General features: G+C 46.3%; 1 protein-coding gene across 3 annotated transcripts in view; it reads left to right on the top strand.

Annotated features, from left to right (window-relative positions):
* Positions 1–340: 340 nt before the first annotated feature.
* PIP4P2 (phosphatidylinositol-4,5-bisphosphate 4-phosphatase 2) overlaps positions 341–14,008 on the top strand; it is a 59,423-nt gene continuing 45,755 nt past the window's right edge. The window contains exon 1 of one of the 3 annotated variants that reach the window (XM_066264702.1): positions 341–684. In XM_066264702.1, the coding sequence (XP_066120799.1) occupies positions 579–684 (106 nt within the window). In that variant the 5' untranslated portion in view covers positions 341–578. The remainder of the gene's footprint in view (positions 685–14,008) is intronic. The other 2 variants (XM_066264703.1, XM_066264701.1) reach the window with 2 other exon arrangements.

Genomic DNA, 14,008 nt, shown 5'->3' with positions numbered 1-14,008 from the left:
GGGGCTGAACTTGAGACCCTGTTTGGGGCAGGTCTGCTAGAATCTAGTTGCGGGCTTTTCCTCCTGACCCCTCTGGGCTGCTCTTCACCCTTTTCCTTAGTTATGAAAATGACAGGTTTAGATAGAAAAGATCTGCAGCAGCCCCTTCCTCCTGCTTGCTCCTCCTCCTCCTAGGTCCCCTCCTCCCAAGTTTCCTCCTCCCTGGGGTCCCCTCCTCCGAGGCCCCATCCTCCCTGGTCCCCTCCTCGTAAGTCCCCTCCTTCTCAGTCCCCTCCTCCCTGGCCCCCTCCTCCGACGTCTCCTCCTCCCTGACCCCTTCCTCCCTAGTCTCCTCCTTCTTAGTCCCCTCCTTCCTAGTCCCCTCCTCCTTGATCCCCTCCGTCGCCCCTCCTCAGCTCAATGCTCTTTCTTTCCCTCTGCCTCCCACCTTCCATCCCGTCCTGCTTCCCGGCGCGCTCCCCTCCCCTCCCCCAGCCTAGTGACACTTCCCGGCCTCCGGCGCAGCAGCGGCCGCACACCGGCACCTCCTTAGGAACCGCAGCCCCGGGAGTCTCGCCTGGCCGGCCGCTGCCGCAGTCATGGCTGCTGATGGGGCGGACGAGCGCTCGCCTCTGCTGTCAGCCCCCCACTCGGGAAACGTCACCCCCACCGCCCCACCGTACTTGCAAGAAAGCAGCCCCCGAGGTAAGGCCACCTTCCTACCGGTGGGGAAAGACTGGAACCGAAAGGACCAGCGGCTGCTGCTCCGGCGAGGGGAGCTGTCCTGTGGACTGGGAGAGGGATGCTGACCCAGCGCCTTAGAACCTGCCGGCCTGACAGCTGGCTGCAGGCTTTCAGCGCGCGCGTGAGTGAGTGAGTGTGTGTGTGTGTGTGTGTGTGTGTGTGTGTATGTGTATGTGTTGGCTGCAGTCTTTCTAGTGTGTGTGTTTTGTGTGTGTGTGTGTATGTTGGCTGCAGTCTTTCTGGTGTGTGTATGTGTGTTTTCTGAGTGTGTGTGTGTGTGTGTGTGTGTGAGAGAGAGAGAGAGAGAGAGAGAGAGAGAGATTGTGAGTGTGTGTGCCAGAATGTTACATGAATTTCTGAGCTGGGCTGCTTTAGAGCAAACCCAAGTGCAGCTGGGAAGTGGGTGCTGATCTTGGACGATTATTCACAGACCCTTGTAGTTACTGAGAAGCCTCCAGAGCATGGTTCACCTTGGCATCTGCCCTTGAAAAGGCTTAGCTTGAAAAATATGCATCTTCTAGGTTCACCCAGCAGCTCTCTGTTCAATCAGGAAATTGCCTTACTAAAAGAAATAATCAATATGCCTATGTATGAAATCCCTGCCCTTCCTTGTTACTCCTGCTTGTAAAGAGTGTGTGTTAGCTTGTGAATGAGTAGGGAGAGAAGGAAAGATGGGATATTTTTGATGCATGTCTAGGTGAGATTGAAATTAACTTCTAAAAGGTAACCTAAGTTAATACTGCATATATTTCTATACAAGTCTCTTCTCCAGATAGATTCCAAAAAGATTTGATAGCGCCTGACCAGGTGATGGCACAGTGGATAGAGCATTGGACTGGGACACAGTGGAACCAGATTCGAAAACCTGGAGCTCGCCGGGCTTGAGTGCGGGCTCACCAGCTTGAGCCCGGGGTCTCTGGCTTGAGCAAGGGGTCATTGGTTCTACTGTAGCACTTATGAGAAAGTAATCAATGAACAACTAAGGCGCCGCAACGAAGAGCTTCGCATCTCTCTCCCTTCCTGTCTCTCTCTCTGTCTCTGTCTCCCCCCCCCAAAAAAACAGATTTGATAGCTATGAGATCTGGAGAAAGAAAGAAGAGGGGATCTATTTACCGAATTATTACATTTATTCAAAAGTCTTTTTGTTCTAATGCTTTTAGTAGATTTTCGGAGAAATAAGCTGGGGTCAAGAGTATAAAAAGTGGAAGGCATTTCTTAAAAAACAAAAACAGAGCCCTGGCCGGTTGGCTCAGCGGTAGAGCGTCGGCCTAGCGTGCGGAGGACCCGGGTTCGATTCCCGGCCAGGGCACACAGGAGAAGCGCCCATTTGCTTCTCCACCCCTCCGCCGCGCTTTCCTCTCTGTCTCTCTCTTCCCCTCCCGCAGCCAAGGCTCCATTGGAGCAGATGGCCCGGGCGCTGGGGATGGCTCTGTGGCCTCTGCCTCAGGCGCTAGAGTGGCTCTGGTCGCAACATGGCGACGCCCAGGATGGGCAGAGCATCGCCCCCTGGTGGGCAGAGCGTCGCCCCTGGTGGGCGTGCCGGGTGGATCCCGGTCGGGCGCATGCGGGAGTCTGACTGTCTCTCCCTGTTTCCAGCTTCAGAAAAGTGAAAAAAAAAACAAAAAAAAACCCAAAAACAGGCCCTGGCCAGTTGGCTCAGCGGTAGAGCGTCGGCCTGGTGTGTGGGGGACCCAGGTTTGATTCCCGGCCAGGGCACATAGGAGAAGCGCCCATTTGCTTCTCCACCCCCAGCCCCTCCTTCCTCTCTGTCTCTCTCTTCCCCTCCCTCAGCCAAGGCTCCATTGGAGCAAAGATGGCCGGGGCGCTGGGGATGGCTCCTTGGCCTCTGCCCCAGGCGCTAGAGTGGCTCTGGTCGAGGCAGAGCGACGCCCGGGAGGGGCAAAGCATCGCCCCCTGGTGGGCAGAGCGTCGCCACCTGGTGGGCGTGCCAGGTGGATCCCGGTAGGGTGCATGCGGGATGTCTGACTGTCTCTCCCCGTTTCCAGCTTCAGAAAAATACAAAACAACAACAACAACAAAAAAAACAAAAACAAAAACACAAGAGTAGTGAAAAGATTGGTCAAATACAGCTCTCGTAAATGTAGCTTAAGTGCACCTCTTGATTTTAGCTGAATGTAAGAGAAGTTTAAACACCCTAGGAGTCAAACATTAATGCTTTTGACAATATTAGCAGATCATGTTTCTTGTAGACAACTTGAAGTTCAAGTGTGGAATTGGAGCAGCTGTAGAGCAGGTTGAACTTGTCTAGTATTTAAAAATTTTTATTTAACACCTTATAACTTGAAAAGCAACAAATGAGGTCTTAATCCACACGGAACAAGAAGCAGGAAAAAGAGAAAAGATGCTTAGCTGTGAGTAATTCAGTGTGACCAATGAGTTGAGAACTAAGATACAAAATGGAGCAGAGACTTACCTGAGAAAGCACACCAGTCATATTTTGGTCAGCATTAAACGTTTGCCAGAAGATACTAGGTGGAGAATTTCCTTATTGGACAGATTTGATATTAATACTCTACTATTATCTAATTTTATGGTCTAGAATAGGTTTATGTACTTATCAATGAATGTTTCAACTTTATCAAGTCACCCTATTAAGACAAAACATTAGACAATTTATTAAGAGGCAGAATTTGAATAAGCAACTTTTCTGATTTTTATGCCCTTTGTGTCACCTCTATGTTTTTGACCAAATAGTGGCTAGATTATTCCACCAAATAGTCTACTCATAAGTCTGCCTGTGGACTTCATCATTTGCCATATATATGTTTAAACTGATAAGACTCCTCAAACTAGCCTGACCAGGCAGTGGCGCAGTGGATAGAGCGTCAGACCAGGATGCAGGGGATCCAGGTTCAAAACCCCAAGGTCACCAGCTTGAATGTGGACTCATCTGGCTTGAGCGCAGGCTCATCAGCTTGAGTGTGGGGTTGCTGGCTTGAGTGTGGGATCATAGACTTGAGCCCAAAGATTGCTCACTTGAAGCCCAAGGTCGCTGGCTTGAGCAAGGAGTCACTTGCTCTGCTGTAGCCCCCATGGTCAAGCACATAGGAGAAAGCAATTAATAAACAATTAAGGCGCCACAATGAAGAATTGATGCTTCTCATCTCTCTCTCTTTCTGTCTTTCTGTTCCCTATCTGTCCCTTTCTCTGACTCTCTCTCTCTGTCTCTGTCACACATACACACACACACACACACACACACACACACACAAAACGACTCCTCAAACTAAATGATAAGGTACAAGTTTCAGTTCAGTCATTGAGAAAAAAAGAATATTCATTAAAGAAAGATTTTAATAACTGAATGTGTTAAACAACAACAACAATAACATATAATTGGACTGAATGAATTTCAAAGATATTACCTTTATTCAACAATTCATGAATTGGGCAGCATTCCATCCAGCAGAGGGAAAGGAGCTCTGAGATCTGTACCAAACACGAGACTGTTGTAGACAGAAGGAAGCGGGTACAAGGAGTCACTCTAAAAACCTGGATTGGTTGTGGCAAGGTCACTTTCCTAGGTGATGGCAGATTACCTCACTAGTGCGGATTAGGTGGCTCCTCATTGACTGGTTTAAGATTTCATTTCTGGGAAAGGCTGAAAGTGTGATTAAGCCTCCTTTTGCATAGCGTATGTGAGTCCATTTTGGGCCTACTGTCTTGTTTTTAACAATTGGTTTAGCAAAAAGCTCTTTCTGCCTTATGGTAGAATCACTTCTTAACTGGTAAATGAGATAGGTTAGAATTAGAAACTAATTTCATATGTCATTATACCTAGGAAACAAGAAGCTTAAATGAGAAGTAAAGACATTTTATTTGTATTTTTAATTGATTTTAGAGAGAGAGGAAGGGAGAGAGAGATCAATTTCTTGTTCCACATACTTATGCATTTATTGGTTGGTTGTTGTATGTGCCCAAACCAGGGATCGAACTGGCAATCTTGGCATATTGAGATGACACTCTAACTAACGGAGTTACCCAGCCAGGGCTATTTGGACTTTTGATAGATTTTTATGTGGTGGAAAGAGAGCAAGGGAGCACTAATCTGATTCATGGAGGCCCTGCCTTCCTGATTTAATCATCTACAAGTCAGGTTGTCACAATGAGCAGAATCAGATGCAGTGTGTTTGGGAGCAGCTACCAGAGCTCGCTGAGGCCCAGCAGGGTGTGCAGCTTCTGCCTCTGCACATGGAGGGTCTTGCTGAAGCTTGGCTTTGTGCTAAGCTAAAGCTAAGGACCCATTTAAGGGAATTTTTTTCAAACTGGTTCTTGACTAAAAATCTGCTTTGCTGAGGCCACCTCCCTATGAAGAGAAAATGGAGCCCAATCTGCTGCTGGTTTTCCAGTGTGGTGAGAGCCCATTTCCTTTCCTCTGGTTGGGCAGATTATCAGGCTCCATGGTTCTTTTTTTTCTATTTATAAATGCCATCATGTTCTCCTGGCTTTACCCAGCATCTTTAAAATATTAATCAAGACATGTCGTGTTCATTCCGTCATCCTCTCAGATATTTGAGCACCTGGTATACGGTTCCAGGTGTTGGGGAGTTCTGGTTCCAGGTTTTGGGGAGTTCCGGTGAGAGCTATGAGGAAGCGTGGTCATCTCAGAGAGTGAAGGGCACAAAGCAGCACATGAGGACAGAGCGTCGCTGGAGGCAGGGGCTGTTTCACATTGCATGTTCAGGAGAGATATCTCAGGTGACAGTTGCTTAGAGATCTGAAAATGACTCGGAATCAGCCACTGGAGTCTTTGCGGAGGAGTGTACCAGGCAATTGGAGCAGCCAGTATAATACGCTGATTGAAAACAAGGAAGACAGTGGAGGAGCGTGTGTGATGTGGGACAAGTGTGGCAGGAGCAGGTAGAGGCCTCTACCAGCAAGAGCAGGAGGGCTTTGTAGGTCCCTGTCAGGAGGCGGGATTGTGTTCCAAGGATCATGGTAAGCCATGGAGGGTTTGGAATAAAGGAGAGACATGAACTGTTTTCCTTTTTAAGGTCCTCGTGGTTGGCATGTGGACAGTGGATGACTGAGGGAAAACACATGAGATGAATCAGGAGGCCACTAGAGTGGAGTAGGCAGGAGGTACTGATCTGGTCTGATCTGGGGCAGGGCTGTGCAGTCGTGGGATTCAGGACAATTGTAAGTGGAAACAAAAGAATCACAAATCTCCAAAAATGGTGTGAACGACTAGGTAAAAAATTGTGCATTTTTCTGAGATGGGCAAACAGGAGGAGGAGTTTGTGTGCAGGGAAGGGGAGGACACTGGAAATCAATACCCTGTTTTAGACAAGCTGAGTTGAAACACCAGTAGTTGTCTGTCCACTGGAGACGTTGGTCAGATAGCAAGTGGTACAGTTCTGAGTCTGAGTAGACATCACAGCTGGAGAGTCATTTTCATGCACAATCATTTATTGCACTGCACATATGGTAACACTGCTGTGGGAGAAGGGAGGCTCTCAGCTGTCCTTTTTGTTTCCAAGGACTCTAAAAACTTTTTCTTGGAATGTCAAACTGTGAATGTGGAACATTCTGTTAAAATCTTGTAGGAAGAGCAGGATGGATATTCACAACTGTCTGTTAGAGCAAGAAGCAGCAGCTATTCTGGAAGATGACCCCAGTGAAGACCCTTATCCATGCATTTGGGGAGAAGCAGACAGCTGTGGGCACAGCTTTGTGCTCAGATGTTTTGTGCTGCTTTGTTGTGAGGATGAGGAGATACGGCATAACCTGGAGTGGCATCCCTTTAGTAGCTCCTAACAGGAAATACATCCTTCCTGCTGTGTCCTGTTCTTGTGAAAGGACTTCTGTACTTTGGGGAGGGGGGTTTGCTGTATTTCATGGCACTTTTCTAGATGTTTTTTTTTTCCCTAGTTGCTGCTGTAAAGTGAATTTCTTTTTCTCTGTAAGAATAAAAAATACATATGTGAGAAAGAAATGGGAAGCACAATTTTCTCTTTTGGCCTTCAGGTAAGTTTCAAGAGCATTGCCTAACTAAATCCCTTACTGTGTCTCAGGGACAGTCTGCCTCCAGGTGTGGTTTGGCCTGAGGACCTCACACTCAGCCAGTTATGAGCTATTGACCTTGGAATTGTTAAGTCTTTGGGACTCAGCTTCACAGCTGAGGAGCAGTGGTGTGTCATGCTCCTCAGGGCTCTTGCCCTCATAGTCTGTGACACAGTGTTCTTGGTAAGGAATCTGGATACACCCAGGCGACTATATCTACAACTTTAAAAAGTAGATTCAGCCTACTGTATCACCCAGACAGAATCCCCAGTTGATTTTCACAATGAGAGGTTGTGGGGACTCCTCTTCCCCACACTGGTCTCCAGGCTGGGAAGCCTAGTGTGCAGATAGGACCCCCCACTCCACAGAGGGACCTCCTCAGCCAAGATATTCCCCCTGATTCTGCCAAACGGGGGTGTGGGGACAGATTGCTCCATGTCTCCGCCCCTCCTACCAGTTTCAAGCTGGCTTCTTTATATCTTTAGTTATAGGAGTCTGTTCAGCTGCTCTTCAGGTGGTTCTCAATGGTGGTTGATCTACAGTTTATCTATAAGTTTGATGTGGTTGTGGGAGGAGGAGAGCACAGCATTTACCTACTCCACCATCTTGATTTCAAGTCCCTTATGTGCATGCTCTTATAAGAGCACTGATTGGGCCTTACTACATGTGCAGGACATACCCTGCCTCCTTCTCCATGGTATCCCTGAGCTACGTCTAGTGCAGTATCTGGTACAGATAGATGCTTGTGATGGACTGTACGCTGACTAACTCCTGAGAAAGCACCACAGAGAGCCTGGCTGGCTTCTGTTTTCCACCTGATGAAAGCTAAAGACCTCTGCGCTTTCCCCGGCATCAGAGTTCAGGAGAACAGGCAAGCTGAATGAAGATGTGACAGGTGCCATCACCCCTATAGCCTTCAGATCTTTTGTAGTGGCACTAATCTCTGCACTCCTCCTGGGGGTGTGCTGCTGCTTTGGGTAGAATTCCCAGGGCCTCTACGTGACCCTACCTACCTTAATCTGTGGGCCAGAGAACCAATGTGAGTATTTTACTGGTTGCCAAGAATGTCTGGCCCAATCATGTATTCAGGAACTAGGTAAATAACTTCAGAGTGGGGAGTAGCCCTCAGAAAGAGTTGGCCCTCAGAAAGCCATCGCCTATGACCTGATAACTATAGCCCTCTCTTTGACTGATGTTTCACGATGGAATTTTGAGTCAGGAATTAGCACCATTTAAGAGCCACTTTCTTTTCATCCCTGAAAGATGTAGTTACTCTCTTTTCCGCAGTCACTCTAGTAATGGACTCAGGTCTCTTGGGGGAGGCTTGGAGATTGACAGTGTGTGCTTATGCCAGGGATGCTGGATCATTCTTCATGGGCACAAACCAACCCTTTAATAGAGATGCTCTGGATCTGTCAACTTGCTTTGTTAGAAACTAGAGGCCCGGGCTGGGGTTGGCTCAGTGGTAGAGTGTTGGCCGGTGTGTGGGTGTCCTGGGTTTAATTCCCTTTCAGGGCACACAAGAGAAGCAACCTTCTTCACCCCTCCCCCTTTCTCTCCCCTTCCCCTTATCTCTTTCTCTTTCTCTCTCTCTCTCTCTCTCTCTCTCTCTCTCTTCCTCTCTCACAGCCACAGCTTAGGCTTTGTTAGTGCAAGCGAATAGGCCTCGGCACTTGAGTGTGGCTCTGTGGCCTCCATCTCAGGTGCTAAAGAAAAAGCAATGGAGCAGTGGCCCCAGATGAGGAGAGCATCACCCCCTAGTGGGCTTGCTGGATGGATCTCTGTCAGGGCACATGTGGGAGTCTTTCTTTCTGCCTCCTCTCCTCTTGCTAAAGTAAAAAAAAAGTTAAAAATAATAAACTGGTAGAAGACGTGTGACTCTCCACTGTGGCTACTCAAGTCAGCTTGCTGATTACAAGACCTAGTTTTCTCTATTTAATATAACTAAATACCATTTTTGTAAGTTACCCATCTATTTCAATCCTACACTTATTTCAGCTAGCTACTGTCAAAAGTCCTTGTGGGTAAAAGTTTTCTAATATCAATTATTCTCATTATAATAAATGCACCCACCTTGTCTTTGGCTTTAAAGTGTTATAGTTTAGCCTTCATTGCTGTGGTATCCTGCAGTCTCAGCAAGTCATCCTGTGCTGCAATGTGTGGCCCACGTAGGACATGTGGTCCCCTAAATCATGATTCATAAACGTATCACATCTTATAGAGGGGTGTCTCCTCTGGGTCCTCTCAGCAGACTTGTGGATGTGGGTATGCAGATTTTATATGGTGAACTCACTCCAGCATTTCTGACTCCCCAAGCTTTTTATTGCTTCTTCTGCGTTGTGCTAGGGATGCCCCAGCATCTCAGCTCCATACAAGTAAGGCCAAATCTCCTCAACCGCTAGGTATGCTGACTGAGCTGCTTCTAGCTCCAACACAAACAGGGAGTGCAGACATCTGGCAGTGCACTGTGTCGTCACCTTTGGCTCAGTTCAGCATCAGAGACCATCCTCTGTGACCCTACTCATGTACTCCAGGTGTCTGACAATATCTCTTATCAAAACTCTGCAATTCTCTTGTGTCAGCTGCTTCATCCTGAGTCACACCTGTACTTGACCTCAGGGGGCAGTTTGAAATCAGACTCTAGTTACGAGTCTTGAGGAAACAAGGGGTTGAAGGATGGGTCTCAGGGAGAACAGCGGTTCTCTGTTAGATGACTGCCTCAGTAAGGTTATGGCTGAGTTTTCCTGTAGGAGAGGGTTTGTCTCCTCAGACACAAGAGATGAACTGCTTTCTACTCAAAAGGGAGCCTCAGAGTGACAGAGGGGCTTAAGATCCCCAGCTCTTTTTGGTATAGCCACGTAGCCCCAGTGCAAGTGCAGAGTCCCACTCTTCCGCAGCCCAGCTCCTAACTTTCACATGAGAGACGCAGCAAGACTGTGATTTACCTGATTATAATGTAGCAATATACACAATGAGATTTTGTGTTTTGTTCCCAGGAAGATAAGCCCTGTGAAGATGAGTAGTGGCACCTGGAAGGCTGAGAGACATTTTCTGATTAGGGCTTGACAGAGAGCCCCCATGTCCTTTCTGTAAAGGCTCCGGAGTGTCTGTGAGGACCCACTTCATGTCACAATCCTTAGAATGACTGTTAGTGCCATGGTGGTCAGTGAAGGAGCCACAACATCACAGTCACCTATAGAGGATGATCTGACTCCTAAGGATGCCCTGCATGCTGCCATTGGTCACCACACACCATGTCCCGCGGGGAAGGAGCTCAGCACTGCATGTAGCTCGAGGCATTACCGAACCTCTCCTCCAACCTGTTTCTGAGGGCTGTTTCCTGGGGTGAGTTTTTACATCAGTGAGGGCCTGAAGATAGGAAAGTACACAGTAGAATGTAATAGAAATAATTGTTAATTAGGTAGAAAGTTGTTAATTAGATAACTGAAAGGTAAAAATATTACTTTAAGGCAGGCGTCGTCAAACTTTTTATAAAAACCCGCCCACTTTCGCAGTGCTGGTCAACCTGGTCCCTACCGCTCACTAGTGGGCCCTCCAGCTTTCTTGGTGGGCCATTCGCAGCGCAGCCGTTTGGTTGCTCTGCTACCGCTCACCTCACCGTGAAAGCTGAAACGCCCAGTAGTGGGCGGGAGGGACCAGGTTGACCAGCATTGCAAAAGTGGGCGGTTTTTATAAAAAGTTTGACGATGCCTGCTTTAAGGTATTAGGATATATCAAGTGCAAGAAGCAGCGACCACCCCAAGGGCAGGGAGAACACGGGAAGAGACTGGAGTTCTTAAAATGTAGTCGTTTTGAGGAGGGGTCATGCAGAGCTGAAGCATGTCTTCTGAGAGGCACCAGCCAGGTGGTACTGAAGTCTCAGCTCTGGAGAGTGCTTTGTGCACCTGGGGAAAGGCTGTATGTCCCCTCTTCTCCTCCAACTATGCAGCTCCATTATCACCACTGTTAGCAGGATGTGATGTGCCGCCAGATAGCAAAGCCAGATGAAGTTTTCAGAGTCCCAGCCCCAGCAGGACAAAGTGGAGGAGGGTGGGTTTGGAGCTGAGCATCAGCAACTTAATAACTAGCACATTTACCTCGTGATCTGGCTTCAGCCACGTGGACCCTTCTGAAGGTGTTCTGGTTCTAGAAGAATCCAAGTATCTCCTGGAATAGTTCTGTTTCTTTGGTTTTGGAGAGGAGAGAACAGCAGGTCAGCTTCCCTTTCTGTCATTCTGTCCCCAACCTGTAGTCTCCACAAACATCCCAGGACGAGAAAAAGCCAGGGCTTTCCTCACTGGCTGGTCCTTTATATTCTCTTTCTCTTCCTAAAATCATTGCGTCCCAAAATTTCTCTCATTTTAATCTGACACCATTTTTCAGTTTTCATACATCTTTGTCAAGGGCATGAAGGGCTAACTATAAACAGTGTATTTATATTATGAAATACTACTTGGCCATAAAAAAGAAGAAAATCTTACTTTTTGAGACGGCCTGGATGGACCTGGAGAGCAGTTTCGAAGTGAAATAAGCCAGTCAGAGAAAGACAACTGTCGTACAATCTCACCCATATGTAGAATGTAATGAACAACATAAACAATATAGAAGCAGACTCATAGAAAAACAGACTGACAGCTGTCAGAGGGGAGGGGGTCGGGTGAAGAAAGGTGAAGAGATTAAGCAAAAGAGGGAAACTCATAGACACAGATAGCAGTGTGGTGACAACCAGAGGGAAAGAGGGTGGGGGCTGGAGAGGGTACAGGGGGATAAATGGTGACAGAGACTTAGCTTTGGGTGGTGAACACACAATACAATATACAGCTGATGTATTATAGAATTGTCCATGTGAAACCTAGATAATTTTATTAAGCAATGTCATCTCAGTAAATTTAATAAACATTTTTTTAAAGAGTGAATTAGTGAATTAACTAGAAAACATTGCCACTGAAGAAACTTGTAAAGGGATAACTGAGATGGTGAAGGTCAGAGCAGTTCAACACAACAAGGTCAGCCTTTAACTGTTGCATGATACATCTGATAAAATATGAAGTGTGAATTAATACACCAGCATGAATTGGTGGGACGGAGGGGCTGTTGGCCATGAAATAGATACATTAGGTTGATGCTTGTAATGGAAAATGTAATTTGATCACTTGTGGGTTTAGAGGACAGTAATGGTCCTTTTGAGTGTTTCAGAAGAAACATTCTGCATGCCCTGTGATCCATAGTCTTCCCTCTTGTGTCTATGAAGTGTTTATTGTTATAAACTGATTGTATTTTCATACTCTCATTTAATTTTTATTTTTCCCAACTCCTGCTTCTCCGTCTTCTAATGCCCTTTAACTGAAATCCGATTCTTGTGTAAGTTTTCCTACCAAACTCTCGCTAGTCCTGACATCTCTTCCCAGTAGTAAATAATTATTCGTTAAGAGAGGCAGCTATTATTGTGCTGAGGCCTCTGGGAGGGGAGTCAGCCCTTGGTTTTGATGAAGTGCTTGTAAAACTCTACTCAAATGTTAGAATCTCTGGGCTTCAGTTTTCTCTTCTCTAAGAGAAATAAATTAGACTATAGAATTCCCAAGATGCTTGAATTTCTAACTTGTATAATTCTGAAAATTGGAGGGAGTTTTTCAGGATGGTGGGCTGCTGACATGATCCATACTGCTCACATGGAGGAAAAATATTTCCTGTGTAGGCGAACCCCATGAAAAAGGTGAATATTGTTTAAGTAACAAGACTTTCAAAATGTGTAATTTTTGTGACCCTTAATATCTAATGATCTCTCATTCTGAGATTATAGTGGACTTTTTATGCAGTGCAGGCATTTTATAACATGAAAAGAGACCAAATGAGCAGTCTAAGTTGCTAATTATTGTAGGTGTACTGACTGTGGAATAAATTTCTGGGACTGCGAGTCCCTTATAAGAAGATAGGGAATTATAAGTGAAGGTTTCCTTGGATAAAAGTACAAGAAATATGTCTAAGTCAGCTTAGGGCTGAAGCCCTGCACAGAGAACGGAAATGAGAGTGTTATTTACTGGAGCAGCAAGGCAGGTCAGTTGTTGTTCTATTGATCTCCTGAATGGCCTTCATACCTACAGTTCCCTGCATGTCCCCTGACACCTCCCCTCTCTGAGTGGTTTGGAGAGGATGTTCTATGTGGAAAGGAGCCCTTTTTTCAGTTAAGCTGACTCCTCTGCTAGGACCTAGTTCTTCTGTAAGGAGAATGCCAGTAATATTCTCAGTGTTATTTTCCCAAGATCAATACAAGTTTCTGATAAATGTCAGTGACTCACTCATTCATTTATTCCTTCATTCATCCTTCCACACAATAAATATTTAGTGAGCATCTGTCAGAGACCAGATGCCATGCAGAGCTGGTAAATCAATCCCGAGCGGGCCTCCCAGAGTTTATAATCTTCCCGTTTTAGATTTGTAATCCTCACTCAGGATTCTTCTCCCTCCCACCACTTCCCAATCTTCCAAAAAAGTAAACTTGGGCAAATTTTTGTCATTGAAGGCTTTATTTGTTTATTTTTTTGACAGATTAGAAATTATGTAGTGCAAACTTTAGAGGAAGAATTCACAGGGTTTTTCTGACTCTGATCCACTTCAAATGCTTCTATCCACATAAGAAACATCCAATCCTCTAAGAACTTTTATGAGTTTATTTGAGCCAAACCGATGCAATTGCTGTGAAGCAAAATCTCAACCGATTGAAAAAATGCTCTGGAAAATGGCCATTTTACCACTTGTTCTGTACATTGGAATCAAAGGGGAAGACGTAAGGGGTTACATGAAGTCCCTGTTGATAGATGAGGGAGGTGGGAGAAAGCAAAGCGGGGAGATCTCTGGGATTGGATAAAAAGTAAAATGAATAGACACATCCCTCTTCTACATAGGCAGGTTGAGGATAGCTAACAGCTGACAACAGGAAAACAGTAACAATGAGGGGCACTATGGTCTCTGCTCTAGGGGGAGGTTGTGCCCTGCGGGGTGTGGGAAAAGGGAATTACCCCCCGACATTCCAAAGATGTGTTATCATAGATTCAGAAAGACAATAGACAGGCTCAGTAAGGTGAAGATTGACCGTAGTCAGGGAAGATACAGCAGGACATGACGACCTGCAGTGATCTGCTCTTAGTTAGAAAGTTTTAATTACAGACCATCCTATGCAGTTACTTTGGGTCTCTGAGTTTGTAAAGGCCGCCAAGTAGACCTCCCCTGAGCACCTCAGGTTTAGTCTGTGGCCCCTTTTTCA

The sequence above is a fragment of the Saccopteryx bilineata genome, chromosome 3, assembly GCF_036850765.1.
Source record: "Saccopteryx bilineata isolate mSacBil1 chromosome 3, mSacBil1_pri_phased_curated, whole genome shotgun sequence".
Lineage (NCBI taxonomy): Eukaryota > Metazoa > Chordata > Mammalia > Chiroptera > Emballonuridae > Saccopteryx > Saccopteryx bilineata.
The sequence above is the reverse complement of the archived record's forward strand: the minus strand, read 5'-3'. Positions and strand labels throughout refer to the sequence as shown.